We start from the raw sequence: 18886 nt of genomic DNA, 5'->3' as shown, positions 1-18886 counted from the left end.
GGCGGTGTAGTAGCAACATACTCACTTTAGGCCTGAACACGGGAGTGTTATAATAAATGTGTAAAGCAATCTTTTTAAGAAAATGCACATGTGTAAGCACAGTAATTAAATTTGTGTTGTTAACAACAAATCCCTGCAACCTCAACACATGATCTTCACAATACATATTACTCGATCACTCCCAGTAAAAAAAAAAAAAAAAAAAAAACCGCACGCAGTGTATAAGCACAAGACGCGATGGAGACCTGAAGAGCAATTATCTGGTCAATTTTTTTTCCAAAACATAGCTCTCATCCTTCCTCTGGAAGAAAGAGGAGGCCATGCAAAGTTTGGTTGCAGTGGTATTCCTGCAGGGTCTGAATGCATAAACAAGCAAACACAGAGATGTTCTTCTTTATATATTGTACACCGCTCCTTTCTTATGCCATCTCCAGGCACTGCATAACGTCATTGCCGGGCACTGAAGGGGGCCCGGCAATGACGCGCGCTAAAAGGGAGTACTCAGTTTTCACTCCGGTTTCTTGTTTGTTTGTTTTTCAGGGCGATATCTCAGCCATCCTTTGAGCTAGGAAGCTGATACAAGCTGATATCTGAAATTTCGGCACAATAATGAGGAAGTGCTTTGGCCTTATTGAAGACGAAATTAAGTACTTATTAATTTTTTTAAGTACAGACAAGACCAAATTAGGAAGTGCTTTGGCCTGAATGCCTTATTTAATTAATTTTTTTAAAGTTACAGCTTCAGAAGAAGCACTGGTGGTTTCGGTATGCTATTCGCCAATTGATTGAGAAAATATTTTACGATCATTATTTATAGAGTTTAATTATGCAATTAATCAATTATTGTACTCCTCTCCCACCCAATACAGTCTCTATGAGCTGCACGGCGGTATTGCCGTGCTGGAGGATATTTATTGATTTGGCATGGGGGTGGTGTACTTTGAATGTATCTGTACTTATTACATTATTTCATTGAATTTCCCTGGGCAACGCCGGGTACTTCAGCTCGTTCATATTTAATCAATAAATTATTGCTTTATACACATCAAAACATGAATTGTCATTTGAAATATCAGCATTTAATGAGTAACCTTATATAACAGTTCAAATTGAACATGACGTTGAAAATGACCGAGCACTGACAGTTGAATACCTGTAATTAGTTAGCAGGTAGCCTCGTTTTGCGATCAAACTTACCCCTGGAACAGCGTGGGGTAGGTGAAGTGCAGGCTGGATAGTACATACTGCACACAGAAAGATATAAACACAGTGTAAAAGTCATTATTGTTTTGAAAAATAACATGGTGAAGTCGTGGCCAAAAATATTGGGACCTTGCACTTTTTTTTTTTAATGCACCATTTCTCCCAGAAAATTGTTGAAATAAAAAAATATTTTGGTATCCACATTTGTATTTCTTTGTTTTGCAGTGTTACAAAACAAAAAAGCTGAAAAAAAATCACTAAATCTTCGCTTATTCCACACAGAAATCCTAAAATGGCCCGGACAATATTATTGGCACATTTTAGAAGTTGTTATAAATAATCAGATTTCAAGCAGGTGCTTCTCTTTTACTTTGGAATTGAACTCACCTGTGGTGGGTTGCAGGTGCCTGCAATATAAAATTACTCATTCAACCAGTTTGAATAGAGAAAAGGAGTAATCTGTTGTTTTTTGTCACTGTGTGTACTGCAATGAGCATGGAAAAAAGAAAGTAAACAAGAGAATTGTCTGAGGTCAGACACAAGGTTGTAGCCAAGCGTGGACAATCTCAAGGCTACAAGTCCATCTCCAGCGACCTTGATGTTCCTGTGTCCACCGTACGCAATTTTATCAGGAAGTTTAAGACCCATGGCACTGCAGCCAACCTCCATGGGCATGGCCGCAAGAGAAAACTTGATCTAAGTTTGCAGCGAAGGATTGTTCGAAGGGTGAAGAAAACACCTCAATCAACTGCCAAACAGATTCAAGCTACGACAGTTTCAACTCGCACCAATCTATCGCCAACTCAATGAAAGGGGGTTCTATGGAGGACCCCACTGCAGAGAGAGAGAGACATAAGAAAGCCTGACTGGACTTTTCCAGAACACACCTGAACAAGCCAAAATCCTTCTGGGAGAATGTCCTGTGGACAGACAAGACCAAATTATAGCTTTTTGGTAAAGTACATCATCTCTATGTTTACAGAAAACAAAGTGAAACCTTCAAAGAAAAGAACACCTTCCCCACAGTCAAACATGGAGGAGGTTCAGTGATGTTTTGGGGTTGCTGTGCTGCCTCTGGCACTGGGTGCCTTGAATGTGTGCATGGCATCATCAAATCAGGAGATTACCAAGGCATTTTGGAGTGCAATGTTCAACCCAGTGTCAGAAAGCTGGGTCTCCGTCGAAGGTCTGGGCCTTGCAGCAGGACAATGACCCCAAACACACTTCCAAAGCACCCAGGAATAGTTCAAGACAAAACGCTGGACTGTTCTGAAGTGGCCAACAATGAGTTCAAATCTAGATCCCATTGAACACCTGTGGGGAGATCTGAAAACAGCAGTTGGGAGAAGGCACCCTTCAAATCTGGGAGAACTGGAGCAGTTTGCACAAAAGAAGAGTGGGCCAAACTGCCAGTAGAGAGGTGTAGGAAGCTCATCCATGGCTATAGGAAGCGCTTGACTGCAGTTATTTTGTCCAAAGGCTGTGCTACCAAATATTAAGTCTCGGGTGTCAATAATTTTGTCAATGCCATTTCTTTTGGTACACCGCTCCTATCTTATGCCATCTCCAGGCGCTGCATAACATCATTGCCGTGCACCAACGGGGGCCTGGCAATGACGCACGCTGAAAGGGAGTACTCGGTTTTCACTCCGGTTTCTTATTTGTTTATGTTCTTCTTTTCTTGTTTGTTTGTTTTCTTGTTTGTTTGTTTGTCTTCTTGTTTGTTTGTTTGTCCAGGCGATATCTCAGCCACCCTTTGAGCTAGGAAGCTGAAATTTTGGCGCAATATTGAGCATGTGCTTTAGCAAAAACTCTTTTTTTTGTTTTTTCATTAATCAATTAATTGATGAGTTAATTAATTATTATCGATTAATTAAGTACTTATTTATTTCCTTTCTCTTCTGGCCATTATCTCAGGCACCTTTTGAGCTAGGAAGCTGATATTTGGACATGACCTTGACCATGTGAATTATTATCGATTACTCAATCAATTAATAGATTAATTATTTAGTTATTCAATTAATGACTTATTATTCAATGAAATGAAAATGAATTCAATGAAAATTATTCGATTAATTAATTTTTCAAGTTACAGATTCGGATGAAACTGTGGTGGTTTAGGTATTGTCGTGTTCCTGGGGTTAAGACACCTGGGTCCCTTAAGACCCCTGGGATGGCCAACCGAGCTTTAACTCCGAGGCGTTCACCCAAACTAGATGCCGTTTACATCGAGTAAAAAGGCATCTAAGTTACAAACCATGCGTGTAACTTATATGCCTTTTACACGCGCGGTGGTGGAGGGTGACAAGGCTTACCTGCACGGATTTTTCTTTGGCGTCCTCGAACCCACGACAGATAAACAAGACAGACACGGCATTGAAAATGTAACAAATAAAGGTTTAATGGAAATAAATGCAACACGATAAAAAGAATGTTGAGGTAAAATAAATCCTATCGTGAGACGTCTCCATACTGACTCAAATACACCACAAGGGGAAAACAAAAGTAAAAAGAAACAAGTCAAGTGAATCCACTTGGATTCCGCCCAGGTTGGCACATGGAAATTATTATTCATATGGAACTTTCCATGGTGAAGTAGTTCGCAGCAGAACCGGCAGCATAATGATGTAGCATAATTATCATCTCGGGTCAAGATTTGAAATTATGCCATGGTTTTTGTAAAATTGCTACTAGTATTCACATTATGTACTTTTCACGAAATGTATTCACATTATGTACTAGCGAGCGGCCGCGTACCAGCCAAAGGGGTAGCCCATGGTTAGCCTAAATATAGATTTGATGACGTCATGTTTACACATCTGAGCGACAGAAATGAGCGACAGAAACTAGCTTCACTTTTGGAGAGACAGAAATTCCCAGGCAAACGCTATAACGCACCAGGTTTACAACCTGTGCGTTAATAATGTTCCTGCCGGCCGGCACTTAACTCTGGTCTGGATGGCATGAATTGCCACACGGCACACTGAGCAAGTGAAGCGGCGGCAAAACCCCTTCCTCCGATCGCTCCACGCTGCACCAAGTTCCGAGGTTTCTCAGGCGCACAGAGCACAACCGTCACGAGCCAGCACCAAGAGAGAGAGAGAGTTGCGTCCGCCTTTCGCGTAGGCCAGAACAGAGAGAGCAGTGCAACTGCACGTGATGGAAACCAGGACCAAGAGTGCGTCCGCTTGTAATGAATGTCAGAACGAAGAGTGAGCAATAAGTGTGACTGCTCACAATGAAACCCAGCACAAGAGAGAGTGAAAATGGCGAGACGTGTCCTTTTTGTCCCTGGCACTAGAATGTTCTTTCTGCCATCACCTGCACTCCAATCACCGAGCGCCATCGCATCAGTTTATGGCCATAACCAATCGTTCTTCTTGGGGCGGGGCCTCACGGCCTTCTTGACGCAACTTCAGATTAATCGACCAGGTGGCGTCAGTGGTGGAATGTCTGGATCCGGTTGGCAATTGTGTGGTTTATTTCAGGTCCTGATCGCATGGCTGTGGTGTGTGTTTTATAAGAACAAAGGGAAAACCACAGAGGCAATTTACACACAGGGAATTTACCCTTATACCCTAACTAATTAGCATAGCCCCACCCCTTGTCATGGAGACAAATATACACTTTCGCGACATCCGGGCCCGACTTTATTACAGGAAGGTTTCTTCTTCTTCGCGACAGTCAGAGCACACTACCCTATGCAATCCTACCTGGCCTAAGATATTCCATTGCTACCCCCACAAGCGTAACAGTATTCTATTAGCCAATTGATAAATTATTTAATTATTTGATGATTATTTATTTATTTGCATTATTAATCATTTATTTATTTTCTTTCTCATCTGGGCAATATCTCAGGCACCTTTTGAGCTAGGAAGCTGATATTTGGACACGACAGTGACCAAGTGATTTTGCTATAAAGGATATTTTTGATTTCTTGATTAAGCAATTAATCGATTAATTATTTATTGATTAATCAATTAATTTAATTTTTTCGATTAATGACTTGTTTAATTAATTTTCAGCCTCGCATGAAGCACTGGTGGTTTAGGTATGCTATTAGCCAATTGATTAAGAAAATATTTTATGATCATTATTTATCGATTTTAATTATGCAATTAATCAATCAATTATGGTACACCTCTCCCTCCCAATACCGTCTCAATGTGCTGCATGGCGGTATTGCCAGGTGCCTCAGGCACCCCTGGCAATGCTGCGCTGGAGGATATTTATTTATTTGGCATGGGGGCGGTGTACTTTGAATGCATCTGTACTTGTTATTTTCCGATTAAAAAAGATATACTGTATTAAGTTCTGAATCAAAAACAAAGGTTCTGTAATATTAACAGTGAAATAAAGAATTGTGGAGACCAAATACTTTCGTCAATTTCAACTTATTTTTAGAGAAAATTGTGAGTTATTTGAAAAAAGTGCAAGGGTGCCAATATTTTTGGTCACGACTGTATTTCCACTGATTTCAGGGGATATCCCAATGCACCAGATTGAACCGATTCAACAACTGCTGGAAATTCAAGCAGGTGGTATTGGAAGTTTGATTGCCTGACCAGTTCTCAAACAATGACCCACAGCCCCAATGTTCCCATCTCTGGTTGCACACTATGTACGAGGGGAAAGCATTCTGACAGGCGGCACACTGCCTTTGAGCTTTCCAGTCTCGGGTTTGATGCCCGACCCAACTCTAAAATGGTCATTCACAGATAAAGTGCTGCTTAACAAAGTGTGCCGCCCCTCGGATGGATGTTAAATCGGATAACCCATCTGCTAGCATTAGGTTGTGGACATCTGAGATCTTCCACCCGGCGTCTTCTACAAAGAGTGGAAGAGTTATGGCTGGCACATAAATTACTGTCCTGACCTGCAAGGTGCACTGCATGCACGAAAAGGGGGAGTATCTATAATAATGATAAAAGGCAGTGTGTGTGTGTATGTGTGTGTCAGTGTGTGGGTGTGTGTGTCTCCTCCACAACTCCAAAACTATGAAACCTAGTGCCCCCAAACTTTGCATGCATACTAATCAAACTCCAAGGAAGTCCTTGAATGAAAACTGGGCATTTCGGTATGTGTAAAACACCCCTTTTGAAGATCATTTTAACAAAATTAATCCGCAGTCGCACCTGGGTACTCTGCGGGGTAAATCTCCGGAGTGAGGGAGGCAAAATAAATCAAATGAAAGATCAAATTAAAAGAATGTGGCCCAGCTTCCTCCTCCTGCTAAATACACCATTTAATTGATTTCCTTCCTTAAAAAAGTAGGAAGTACATCGATCAACGAACAAAGGCCTGTTTCAAGGTAAACCTTTGGAGTTGTCGCTTTGATGTAACTTACATTATGCATGTGTGTATTTATATATGACCGCAACGGAAGTTCAAACTGGCCGCGGTGCCTCGGTCACAACAGTTCACTCAAGCACTCATATGGGAGATTGTGTGTGTGTGTGTGTGTGTGTGTGTGTGTGTGTGTGTGTGTGTGTGTGTGTGTGTGTGTGTGTGTGTGTGTGTGTGTGTGTGTGTGGAAATATGTGCAATATGTCACACACAAGACGTATGTACAAAACATACCACTGTACATGTCATGCATGTGTGTATACAATACAACATGTGCACAATATGCATATATAAACCACAAAAATAATGTCTGCATAAAATACACAGCATATGATGTCATGCACAACAAAACAAAACATGCCAAAGCAAAAGCAAAACCAAAGCCAAACAGTTGCAAAAACCAAAATCGTGCGATGTATGTGCAAATCACGACCCATGCACATGTGGGTGTGCACGTGCATGCGTGGGACACCACTAACAGTCCTCATCTTTCTCAGGCCTCCCTCCCACTCAGGTCCACCAAATCTCAGGCCCCCCCTTCCAATTAGTCCTCCAAATCTCAGCCCTCCCCACCCCCCCCTTCCACTTGGGTCCGACATATCTCAGGCCTCCCCTCTCTGTGCGCACGTGCATGTCCACCTCAACAGGCTAGAATTGGTAAAACCCATCAATCCATCAATCCAAACCCATCACCTATCAATCCCACCTTCCTCCACCAAAGCCAACGAAGCTGTTGTATTCGGCACATTACTGGATCTCACAGAGCTCGGTTCTCAGCATGCATTACATGGCATAAAGGGAGTCACAAAATCTCTGGTTTTCCCTCTCAGCATTATGAGGTCGGAGAAACCCAGCAAGCTGTCAGGCCAAGCCACGCCTCACATGACTCCGGGCACTACGCGCACAGCCCTCCACCCCATCATGCATTCCAAAGCCACCACATCCGGCGCGTTCCTCAGTCTCGCCTCATTCTCTCACATCCGCAATGGACTGAGCTCTAAAGGGGGAGGTACAGCAAAGCCCGGGCCTTCCCTCCCGGCAGCACAAGGCCCACAAGCCCACCCAAACGCACAATGATTGGTGCGACACTGACCACTATCTCGTCTCATCAAAGCTTTCGTTTTTAGGTCAGTCTTTACTCTCTTCGAAACTGATTTATTCCACACAGCTCCTGGTCTTCTCCATCCCAGGCGAGAGGGAGGCGGCAGGACCTTCAAGTCATGCCGCCTCCCTCTTCTGTGGTGTATGTGTGTGTGCTGTCATCAAGCATAACATATCATGCTCTCCACCCCTCTCTCCCCAACTCCTCCGCCCACTCCATCTCTTCTCCACCCCCTCCCACCCACCCGGTCTCTCCTCCACCCCCTCCCACCCACCCGGTCTCTCCTCCACCCCCTCCCACCCACCCGGTCTCTCCTCCACCCCCTCCCACCCACCCGGTCTCTCCTCCACCCCTCCCACCCGCCCGGTCTCTCCTCCACCCCCTCCCACCCACCCGGTCTCTCCTCTACCTCCTCCCACCCACCCGGTCTCTCCTCCACCCCCTCCCAGTCTCTCCTCCACCCCCTCCCACCCGCCGGGTCTCTCCTCCACGCCCTCCCACCCGCCCGGTCTCTCCTCCACGCCCTCCCACCCGCCCGGTCTCTCCTCCACCCCCTCCCACCCACCCGGTCTCTCCTCCACCCCCTCCCACCCACCCGGTCTCTCCTCCACCCCCTCCCACCCACCCGGTCTCTCCTCCACCCCCTCCCACCCACCCGGTCTCTCCTCCACCCCCTCCCACCCACCCGGTCTCTCCTCCACCAGGTCTCTCCTCCACCCCCCTCCCACCCACCCGGTCTTTCCTCCACCCCCTCCCACCCACACCGGTCTCTCCTCCACCCCCTCCCACCCACCCGGTCTCTCCTCCACCCCTCCCACCCACCCGGTCTCTCCTCCACCCCCTCCCACGCACCCGGTCTCTCCTCCACCCCCTCCCACCCACCCGGTCTCTCCACCACCCCCTCCCACCCACCCGGTCTCTCCTCCACCCCCTCCCACCCACCCGGTCTCTCCTCCACCCCCCTCCCCACCCACCGGTCTCTCCTACACCCCCTCCCACCCACCCGGTCTCTCCTCCACCCCCTCCCACCCACCCGGTCTCTCCTCCACCCCCTCCCACCCACCCGGTCTCTCCTCCACCCCCTCCCACCCAGTCTCTCCTCCACCCCTCCCACCCGCCGGTCTCTCCTCCACCCCCTCCCACACACCCGGTCTCTCCTCCACCAGGGTCTCTCCTCCACCCCCTCCCACCCGCCCGGTCTCTCCTCCACCCCCTCGGTCTCTCCTCCACCCCCTCCCACCCGCCCGGTCTCTCCTCCACCCCCTCCCACCCGCCCGGTCTCTCCTCCACCCCCTCCCACCCGCCCGGTCTCTCCTCCACCCCCTCCCACCCGCCCGGTCTCTCCTCCACCCTCTCCCACCCGCCCGGTCTCTCCTCCACCCCCTCCCACCCGCCCGGTCTCTCCTCCACCCCCTCCCACCCGCCCGGTCTCTCCTCCACCCCCTCCCACCCGCCCGGTCTCTCCTCCACCCCCTCCCACCCGCCCGGTCTCTCCTCCACCCCCTCCCACCCGCCCGGTCTCTCCTCCACCCCCTCCCACCCGCCCGGTCTCTCCTCCACCCCCTCCCACCCGCCCGGTCTCTCCTCCACCCCCTCCCACCCGCCCGGTCTCTCCTCCACCCCCTCCCACCCGCCCGGTCTCTCCTCCACCCCCTCCCACCCGCCCGGTCTCTCCTCCACCCCCTCCCACCCGCCCGGTCTCTCCTCCACCCCCTCCCACCCACCCACCCGGTCTCTCCTCCACCCCCTCCCACCCACCCGGTCTCTCCTCCACCCCCTCCCACCCACCCGGTCTCTCCTCCACCAGGTCTCTCCTCCACCCCCTCCCACCCACCCGGTCTTTCCTCCACCCCCTCCCACCCACCCGGTCTCTCCTCCACCCCCTCCCACCCACCCGGTCTCTCCTCCACCCCCTCCCACCCACCCGGTCTCTCCTCCACCCCCTCCCACCCACCCGGTCTCTCCTCCACCCCCTCCCACCCACCCGGTCTCTCCTACACCCCCTCCCACCCGCCCGGTCTCTCCTCCACCCCCTCCCACCCACCGGTCTCTCCTCCACCCCCTCCCACCCAGTCTCTCCTCCACCCCTCCCACCCGCCCGGTCTCTCCTCCACCCCCTCCCACACACCCCGGTCTCTCCTCCACCAGGGTCTCTCCTCCACCCCCTCCCACCCGCCCGGTCTCTCCTCCACCCCCTCCCACCCGCCCGGTCTCTCCTCCACCCCCTCCCACCCGCCCGGTCTCTCCTCCACCCCCTCCCACCCGCCCGGTCTCTCCTCCACCCCCTCCCACCCGCCCGGTCTCTCCTCCACCCCCTCCCACCCGCCCGGTCTCTCCTCCACCCCCTCCCACCCGCCCGGTCTCTCCTCCACCCCCTCCCACCCGCCCGGTCTCTCCTCCACCCCCTCCCACCCGCCCGGTCTCTCCTCCACCCCCTCCCACCCGCCCGGTCTCTCCTCCACCCCCTCCCACCCACCCGGTCTCTCCTCCACCCCCTCCCACCCACCCGGTCTCTCCTACCCGGTCTCTCCACCACCCCCTCCCACCCACCCGGTCTCTCCACCACCCCCTCCCACCCACCCGGTCTCTCCACCACCCCCTCCCACCCACCCGGTCTCTCCTCCACCCCCTCCCACCCACCCGGTCTCTCCTCCACCCCCTCCCACCCACCCGGTCTCTCCTCCCACCCACCCTGTCTCTCCTCCACCCCCTCCCACCCACCCGGTCCTCTCCTCCCACCCGCCCGGTCTCTCCTCCACCCCCTCCCACCCGCCCGGTCTCTCCTCCACCCCCTCCCACCCACCCACCCGGTCTCTCCTCCACCCCCTCCCACCCACCCGGTCTCTCCTCCACCCCCTCCCACCCACCCGGTCTCTCCTCCACCAGGTCTCTCCTCCACCCCCTCCCACCCACCCGGTCTTTCCTCCACCCCCTCCCACCCACCCGGTCTCTCCTCCACCCCCTCCCACCCACCCGGTCTCTCCTCCACCCCCTCCCACCCACCCGGTCTCTCCTCCACCCCCTCCCACCCACCCGGTCTCTCCTCCACCCCCTCCCACCCACCCGGTCTCTCCTACACCCCCTCCCACCCGCCCGGTCTCTCCTCCACCCCCTCCCACCCACCGGTCTCTCCTCCACCCCCTCCCACCCAGTCTCTCCTCCACCCCTCCCACCCGCCCGGTCTCTCCTCCACCCCCTCCCACACACCCGGTCTCTCCTCCACCAGGGTCTCTCCTCCACCCCCTCCCACCCGCCCGGTCTCTCCTCCACCCCCTCCCACCCGCCCGGTCTCTCCTCCACCCCCTCCCACCCGCCCGGTCTCTCCTCCACCCCCTCCCACCCGCCCGGTCTCTCCTCCACCCCCTCCCACCCGCCCGGTCTCTCCTCCACCCCCTCCCACCCGCCCGGTCTCTCCTCCACCCCCTCCCACCCGCCCGGTCTCTCCTCCACCCCCTCCCACCCGCCCGGTCTCTCCTCCACCCCCTCCCACCCGCCCGGTCTCTCCTCCACCCCCTCCCACCCGCCCGGTCTCTCCTCCACCCCCTCCCACCCACCCGGTCTCTCCTCCACCCCCTCCCACCCACCCGGTCTCTCCTACCCGGTCTCTCCACCACCCCCTCCCACCCACCCGGTCTCTCCACCACCCCCTCCCACCCACCCGGTCTCTCCACCACCCCCTCCCACCCACCCGGTCTCTCCTCCACCCCCTCCCACCCACCCGGTCTCTCCTCCACCCCCTCCCACCCACCCGGTCTCTCCTCCCACCCACCCTGTCTCTCCTCCACCCCCTCCCACCCACCCGGTCTCTCCTCCCACCCACCCTGTCTCTCCTCCACCCCCTCCGTCTCTCCTCCACCCCCCTCCCACCCACCCTGTCTCTCCTCCACCCCCCCTCCCACCCACCCTGTCTCTCCTCCACCCCCCCTCCCACCCACCCTGTCTCTCCTCCACCCCCCCTCCCACCCACCCTGTCTCTCCTCCACCCCCCCTCCCACCCACTCCGTATCTTCCCCACCCCAGTATCTCCTCCACCCCAGTATCTCCTCGACCCTCCTCTTGCCCCTCTCTCCTCCCCTCACCCCCTCTCTCTCTCTCCCCCTCCCCTCTCTCTTAATATTCCCGTCACTAAGCAACCTTCACTCCTTCATTCCTCTTTTCTCCCGCCTCTGGAACAAACTCCCTCACTCTCTTCAATCCCACTCCACCCTCCAGGTCTTTAAAACAGCTGTTCACCACCATCTCTTATCCTCCCCCATCCAAAACCTTGATCTTTTCTACCCCCGCTAATTTCGGTCCCCTTGTGTTTTATACCTCTCCCCCTCCCCCTCCCACGCCTCCTGCCCCCAAGCCCTCTCCCTCCCACACTTCTCCCTGCTCTCAAATGTTGTGGTTGTGTGCTTCCTCTTCTCTCCCCATCTTGTCTTCCGCTCCCTCTTTTTGTATATTTTGTTTGTCTGGTTTGTTTTGTTTGTTTGTGAAATAAATGTTAGCTCTTTCACGAGCCTCGATTCAGTATACAAAAAAAAAAAAAACACTGTTGCCCAGCGACGCCGGGTACCTTAAATAGAATATAATAAATAAACAAACACAGCACCTTTGCCTCAGCGAGAAGCACGCACAAGCAAGGTAAGCCGTAAGGGAGCACGTGATGCTACCGCCACCCTGTGGAAGTACCAGTACCTTGTTGGTGAGAGTGACTGCCACGTACACAGCGCAGTACGACAACACGAGCACGACGTGCCGAGGCCGCATGAATCCTGGAGCACGGCGCCGACCGTGCTCACGGTGCTGGCGTGGGGTGGGGCTCTCTTCACTCACCGCTTAAGTCGATGGAGCCAATGACTCACTAGCGAAGCGGTATCCAAACGGAAACGAGCGAAGCGGCGTGTTCAGCTTATGGTGGAGCCCATAAATGCGGGAATTAAATGAATAAATCGACACGATGGCACCGTTTGTTTTATTAATGACACGAATTATGAATGGTCTATCATTACCGTGCGTATAAATTGGTTTTCATTCCTGGTAGTGGAGCACGGGTTGTCCGCATTAACGCCCCACAACGTACAGACATTTCAAACTAATAAATAAATAACTGAGGGGATTCCCGCGTTCTTCTGAATATTCATGACAAAAAAATATTTTATAACAAATTACTGGCGAAGATTGTATTCTCAGAATTAAATAAGAGTAAAATGAATTAAACGTATCCAAAGATAAAAATGCACGTTTTGAATGGAGCGTAAATATGAGGCGGTGTATAGAATTAAAACCGTTGTCGTGTAGACTTTTTTTTCGTGTTGGCCTTGGCTTTATGTTCCTTGTAAAGTGAGCTGTAACTGTAAATGTTGATTGTGAATAAAAGTATTGTTTAGTAAATGCTCATCAAAAGGTTAGCGCTGATGTGTGGCGGAAGTTGATTTGCGTCAGTGAAAGCGAGAGGCAAAGGAGCCGATTTTCTCGTCCGAGTTCGCATCATTCCGCAGTGTTTACAAGGTTTCGGCTACGATCGCTTCTCCAGACGTTTCATCTCGGATCTCGAAGCGCTTGGGAGTCACCAAGACCGTAAGAAAGACCGTCCGACCGCGCTTCCCGAGCCCGGCCCGATGCGCAGCGTCTACGTGCCACTCTCGTAGTCGTAGCACGACACGACTCTTCCGGCCCCATGTACTGCTTGCAGTGGCTGCTGCCGGTGCTGTTGATCCCGCGGCCCGCGAACCCGGCGCTTTGGTTCAGCCACACGGTCTTCATGGGATTCTACCTGCTGAGCTTCTTCCTGGAGCGGCGCCCGTGTACCATCTGTGCCGTGGTCTTTCTAGCGGCTCTTTCGCTGCTGTGCTACAGCTCTTGGGGTAATTGCTTCTTGGACTTGCTGTGTTGCGGCGATGCAGCCGTGCTGGGGACCGAACAGTGTCCTGGCGATGGTTATTGGCCCCGCAACTGAGCTCTTCACGTCGGGCCGATATGGAGGAAAACGTGCTGCTTAAACTGAGCCAATGACGATTTAATGAGTGAATTAAATTTTGATGTTTGAGGACCTGGCCTCGCTGTCGTCCTACATGGCGGCGGTTTTTCGACTGCCCAACATGGTGGCGGTTTTTTGACTGCCCAACATGGCGGCGGTTTTTCAACTGCCCAACATGGCGGCGGTTTTTCAACTGCCCAACATGGTGGCGGTTTTTTGACTGCCCAACATGGCGGCGAATTTTCAGCCTCCCAACATGACAGCGGGTTTTCATCTGCCCAACGTAGCAGCCGTTTTACGATCGCCCAACATGGCTGCTGTTTTTCGGCCTCCCAACATGGCGGCGGTTTCTCAGCCTCCCAACATGGCGGCGGTTTCTCAGCCTCCCAACATGGCGGCGGTTTCTCAGCCTCCCAACATGTCGGCGGTTTCTCAGCCTCCCAACATGTCGGCGGTTTCTCAGCCTCCCAACATGGCGGCGGTTTTTCAGCCTCCCAACATGGCGGCGGTTTTTCAGCCTCCCAACATGGCGGCGGTTTTTCAGCCTCCCAACATGGCGGCGGTTTTTCAGCCTCCCAACATGGCTGCGTTGCATAAGTTTTTGCCGTTTTTATGTTTCAGTTTTTGCAGTGTTGTGCGTTACTTGGTGGATTGGTTGGGGGAGAGGTGGAAGTTTGACAGATGTTTATCTTTAACTTGGGTAAAGTTGATGTGTGTGTTGATCTACAATATCTTAGTCATGTATGATGATACCTTTTGGTTGCAGAGGAAGGAATTGTTTTCCATTGATCCTAATTGTTGTATTACCACATCTGGAGAGTTTTTGTTTAATGCACGAATCACTTTGGAATTAAGTTTAGATATTTCTGCAATGTGACTCGATCAGTCGTTCAAATTAAAGGGCGTTTTTCAACGCTTCAAGCCATGGACATTCGGGTATGAATTCCAGAAGAAACAACCTCCTGTTTTTGTTTTTGTATGGCTTTGTAGTGGCAATGCGCCATCGTTACGTGGAGCCTTTCGACGAACTTTTAACGATATGCAACCGAAAGTTACATGTGTTGGTGTTTTATAAAGTATTATGCGGCACATCGTGTTGCTCTCAAACACAGCATGAGCTTGTGGATTAAGATGACATTTCCGGTTTCGGGCGTCGTGCCCGGTTGGAGGTTCACAAAAGCCATGCACTTGCTCTCGCAATAGGATTTCTGAGCCAAACAAAGTTATTTTGATGTGGAGTGTCTTCTTATTGTTGTGCTTTTGTAAAAGTTCAAAAGTATAAATAAATTCTTCTTTCTGTGGATGTTTGCACACATGTTTGTGTGTGCGTCCTTGGTTTGTGTATCGGTGTGTTCACGTGTTTGTGTATGTCAGTTTCTTAACTCAGCTGGGGTTGGCTCGAGTCATCTCAGGTTCCTGTTAAAAATCTCCACTTTTGTTGGAATTGTTTCGTATTCGTCGTGTTAAAAGTTTTTTTTTCAAAATTGTTTTCCTGGAATGATACAATTTTCTTTTTTTTCTTTTTTTAAATCTGTAGTGAATAGGGATACATGAAAGCTTAGTGGTATGCATAACAGGCTTGGATTTGGATCTCAACTCGGCTATAAACTGTCATCCCAGTGGTTCACCTCCAGAGGTATCGATGTGTGCACTGTCCATTAGATGATTAGACGGTTGATGTCGGAGAACCCGTCTGCCTGTGCACGGACATTCAAGATCCTACAGTGTTTTTTGTGAAGGGTGGTGGAGTTCTGGCCGACACCCTCGACAAATTACACTTTCCTGGCCAAAACTGTGGGTAACAAGTGGTCTGATCTTGGATATCCTTCAACAAAGGTCGCACCACTTGTTACCTACGCCACCAAAGGTGGATGGAGGTTATGTTTTCACCCCTGTCTGTCCGTGTGTGAACAAAATATCTCAAAATGTGGATGGATTCGGACGAAATTTGGCGGAGATGTAGCGTATGTGACAAGGACGAAATTATTAGATTTTGGTGAAGATCCGGATTCGGATCCGACTAGTAGAATTTTTTAAGTGATTCTTCACCATTGCGAAGTAGGGCCAAAAACGATACATAGCAGGATATCTCAAAAAGTTATGGATGGATTTGGACCAAACTTGTTGGACAGGCTGTGTGTGTGATGAAGAATCGATTCGATTTTGGTGAAGATCTGAATATTGATTCGGATATGAAAATTATTTAATTTTTAAGTGATTCTTCACCATTGAGTGATATGGCCAACCAGGCGGAGTATGCTCTCTCTACTGAGTGCCGTTATAGTTTCTTAGGTGATTCTTCACCATTGATTGGTGAAGCTAAAAACGATATATAGCACGACTTCTCAAAAAATGTTGTGGACGGGTTTTGACAAAACTTGGTGGACCGGTTGGTTGGGTGTTTGAGAAGATTCGATTCGATTTTGGTGAAGATCTGAATATGGATTCGGATATGAGAATTATTTAATTTTTTTAAGTGATTCTTCACCATTGGGAGATGGGGCCAAAAACTATACATAGCAGGATATCTCAGAGTTGTGGATGGATTTGGACGAAACCTGTTGGACAGGTTGTGTGTGTGACAAGGAAGAATTGATTCCATTTTAGTGAAGATCCGGATCCAGCTTGTAGAATTTTTAAAGTGATTCTTCACCATCGAGTGATATGGCCAACCAGGTGGAGGTATGCTCTCTACTGAGTGCCGTTCTAGTTTTCTTGTTAATTTAGTAGTTCTTGCATGATATAAATAATTCGCGTTCCCAAGTTGTTCAGATGTAAACGGCCGTCTTAGGTTACGAAGGCCAACCTTTATGGTGGTGTCATTAAATCCACCTGTAGATGAGGACTGCAAGCAATGATCCACTGAAAATAGCATCGATGTTTTGTTATCCCCACACTTATGGAAAAAGAAAATGGTGAAGGGAAGGAGGGGTATTGTAATCTGCTCCGGACAGACGTCCGTCACCCGATATATCCTAAACGGTTGTACAGAATTCACAAAAAATACAATTATGGGCACATTTATGGGCAGATGCCTAGAGAAAACTCGATCGATTCCTCACCTGGGCAATGCATGACAAAATTTACCTTTGTCCTTATTGTTGTAATTTCTTTAAATTTCCGTTGGCGCACCATGTATTGGAAATTTACTCTATTTGATCAACCAAAGCAAGGAAATTCTTGAACAAAAAGGTCAAAAATGGATTCACAAAAGGTTCCCTCCCAGTCCATATCCTGAAGGACTTGTGTTCCTCAGCCATGATGGTCCAAACGACTTTCTTCCGGATTTGATCACAAGGAATGTGATGAGCCTTGCAATTGTGAGCAACGTTTTATGCAAGCTCAACCATGCACAATTGATGTCGGGAGATGTATTTGCAAAAACAAACATTCATGTAGTTACTACACATGTATTTGCAGGAAGTGAAAATGTTGTTACAAATAATAATAATAATAATAATTCATTTATTTTGTATAGCGCTTTTCCAGAAGCCCAAAGGCGCTTTGACAGAGTGGAAAACATAATGCATAACAATACATGAAAACAACAATTGCAAAAAGACAAGAATCAATAGGGAAATATTTAAAGCAAAAGGAGGGAGAAGGAGAAGAGATAGTCAGGGGTTAAATGCTGTGGGTTGAATGTTTAATGTAGTGTTGAACAGGTGGGTCTTTAGTGATGTTTTGAATGTGGTGAGTGAGGAGGAGTCTCTGATGGTGTGAGGTAGTGAGTTCCAGAGGGTGGAAGCAGCGATGGAGAAGGCCCTGTCCCCCCAGGATCTGAATTTGGTCCGGATGGAGGGGGTCAGGAGGTTGGTACCAGCAGAGCGGAGGTTGCGGGTGGGAGTGTGTCTGGAGAGGAGGTCAGCCAGGTAGGATGGGGCCAGGTTATGGAGGGCTTTGTATGTCAAGAGGAGGATTTTGTACTGGATTCTCTGGGGGATGGGGAGCCAGTGAAGCTTGTAAAGGACGGGGGTGATGTGGTCACGGGTCCAATATATGGTTGAACCCCCAAAAAATTGATACAAAAGGTTTTTCAATGGATTCTGGTACCATTGGGCTTGCTAAATAACATACTAAAAATCTAGTAACATCTGACTTCCGGAACGGGGTCATTTTCAAGATGGCGTCCAAGATGGCTGCCGGGAGCTTAAAATGGCCATATCTCAATTATTATTCAACCTAGAAAGGTGGTTTTGGTGTCTAACCCTAGGTTTTAGGGCCCAAGGAATCCAATTGAATCAATAAAATTACCATCAGTTAATTATTTATTGACAAGTCCAAGATGGCATCCCAAGGTGACATCCTGATCCACTAACATGGCTCTGTCGAATAGAAGTCAACCTCGAGAGATTTTTTCAGTGCGTATACCTAGGTTTAAGGCACCCAGGAAATCATCAAAATTACTTAAATAAGCACAAAGTAATCAGGTAATCCAGTAAGCCAGGTTTACCAGCCCATTAGGCATTTGTTGTCTTTACAGTTCGTCGCTATTCATCTCATCCTCCGACTCACCAGCTAATAAACCAAGTGTGTGTTTCAGATTGGAGATAAGAGTGTAATGTGTCTACACCACTGCCACCTGTGCCTCCAGTCCACAGTATTCAGTGATCATTACAGACAAAGGTTTGTACAAAGCTTGAGAGGTTATGGCAAGGGACAGACTATTTTATATTGGGGAGGGCTGGGGGCCTGAAAAATCTGACAAACAATTTATTTTCATCTTAAAAGGAATAAGTATATTGTTACAGACACGACTTTGATGTTAAAGTGGGCCGAGCGGAATGGCCGTCGTGTCCGCACAAATTACCCGACTATACTCGACGTTGACGAAGTCGCGCGATGCTGGCTCAATAAGAAAAAGAAGACACCCGGCTGGATCACAATAACACAATACGACACCAGGGGTTCAGTTCTCAAGACCTCCGGAGGAGGTTATATTAAGGCGGAAGGTTAGATTACAACTACAAGAGGGACAGCATAGAAAGACAAGCACTTAGACACAATCTTATATTATTCCCAACAGACGACAGATAAACGGGACAAAGCTGACTCACACGGGGATTGATGGAAAGGACAGGCGGGTAGCGATGGCTCCAGGTGCACCTGGGCTCAAAGGTCAGAATCGACTCGGTCCGGTCCAGAGATGCGGGGAGGTCGCAGCGCTCGGATGGCGTCTTGTCTGCTCAAGCTGGGGGCGCATCTGACTCAGCGCTCGCAGGTGGCTTTCCTTCTCCAAGCTGGGTGCGCATCTCTCTCAGCGCTCGCAG

General features: G+C 50.0%; 2 protein-coding genes across 6 annotated transcripts in view; one reads left to right on the top strand and one right to left on the bottom strand.

Moving 5' to 3' along the window:
• The window catches only part of SLC35D4 (solute carrier family 35 member D4), a 115709-nt gene extending 102961 nt beyond the window's left edge, over positions 1 to 12748 (bottom strand). For all 5 annotated transcript variants that reach the window (XM_078780401.1, XM_078780402.1, XM_078780400.1 and 2 more), the window contains exons 1-2: positions 12335 to 12748; positions 1198 to 1244 (exon numbers count right to left, since the gene is read on the bottom strand). In XM_078780401.1, coding sequence (XP_078636527.1) covers positions 1198 to 1244; positions 12335 to 12406 — 119 coding nt within the window. In that variant the 5' untranslated portion in view covers positions 12407 to 12748. The remainder of the gene's footprint in view (positions 1 to 1197; positions 1245 to 12334) is intronic.
• A 425-nt stretch (positions 12749 to 13173) lies between these two features.
• On the top strand, positions 13174 to 13732 carry BLCAP (BLCAP apoptosis inducing factor). The gene has a single exon (XM_078780403.1). The coding sequence runs from the start codon at positions 13317 to 13319 to the stop codon at positions 13593 to 13595; it is 279 nt and encodes a 92-aa protein (XP_078636529.1). The 5' UTR covers positions 13174 to 13316; the 3' UTR covers positions 13596 to 13732.
• The last annotated feature ends 5154 nt before the right edge of the window (positions 13733 to 18886 follow it).

Source organism: Myxine glutinosa, chromosome 6 (assembly GCF_964187855.1).
Source record: "Myxine glutinosa chromosome 6, kmMyxGlut1.1, whole genome shotgun sequence".
NCBI lineage: Eukaryota > Metazoa > Chordata > Myxini > Myxiniformes > Myxinidae > Myxine > Myxine glutinosa.
The sequence above is the reverse complement of the archived record's forward strand: the minus strand, read 5'-3'. Positions and strand labels throughout refer to the sequence as shown.

What these genes read in the sequence shown, in the direction of transcription:
- BLCAP (XM_078780403.1), top strand. Translation starts at nt 13,317, where the DNA reads ATGTACTGCTTGCAGTGGCTGCTGCCGGTGCTGTTGATCCCGCGGCCC.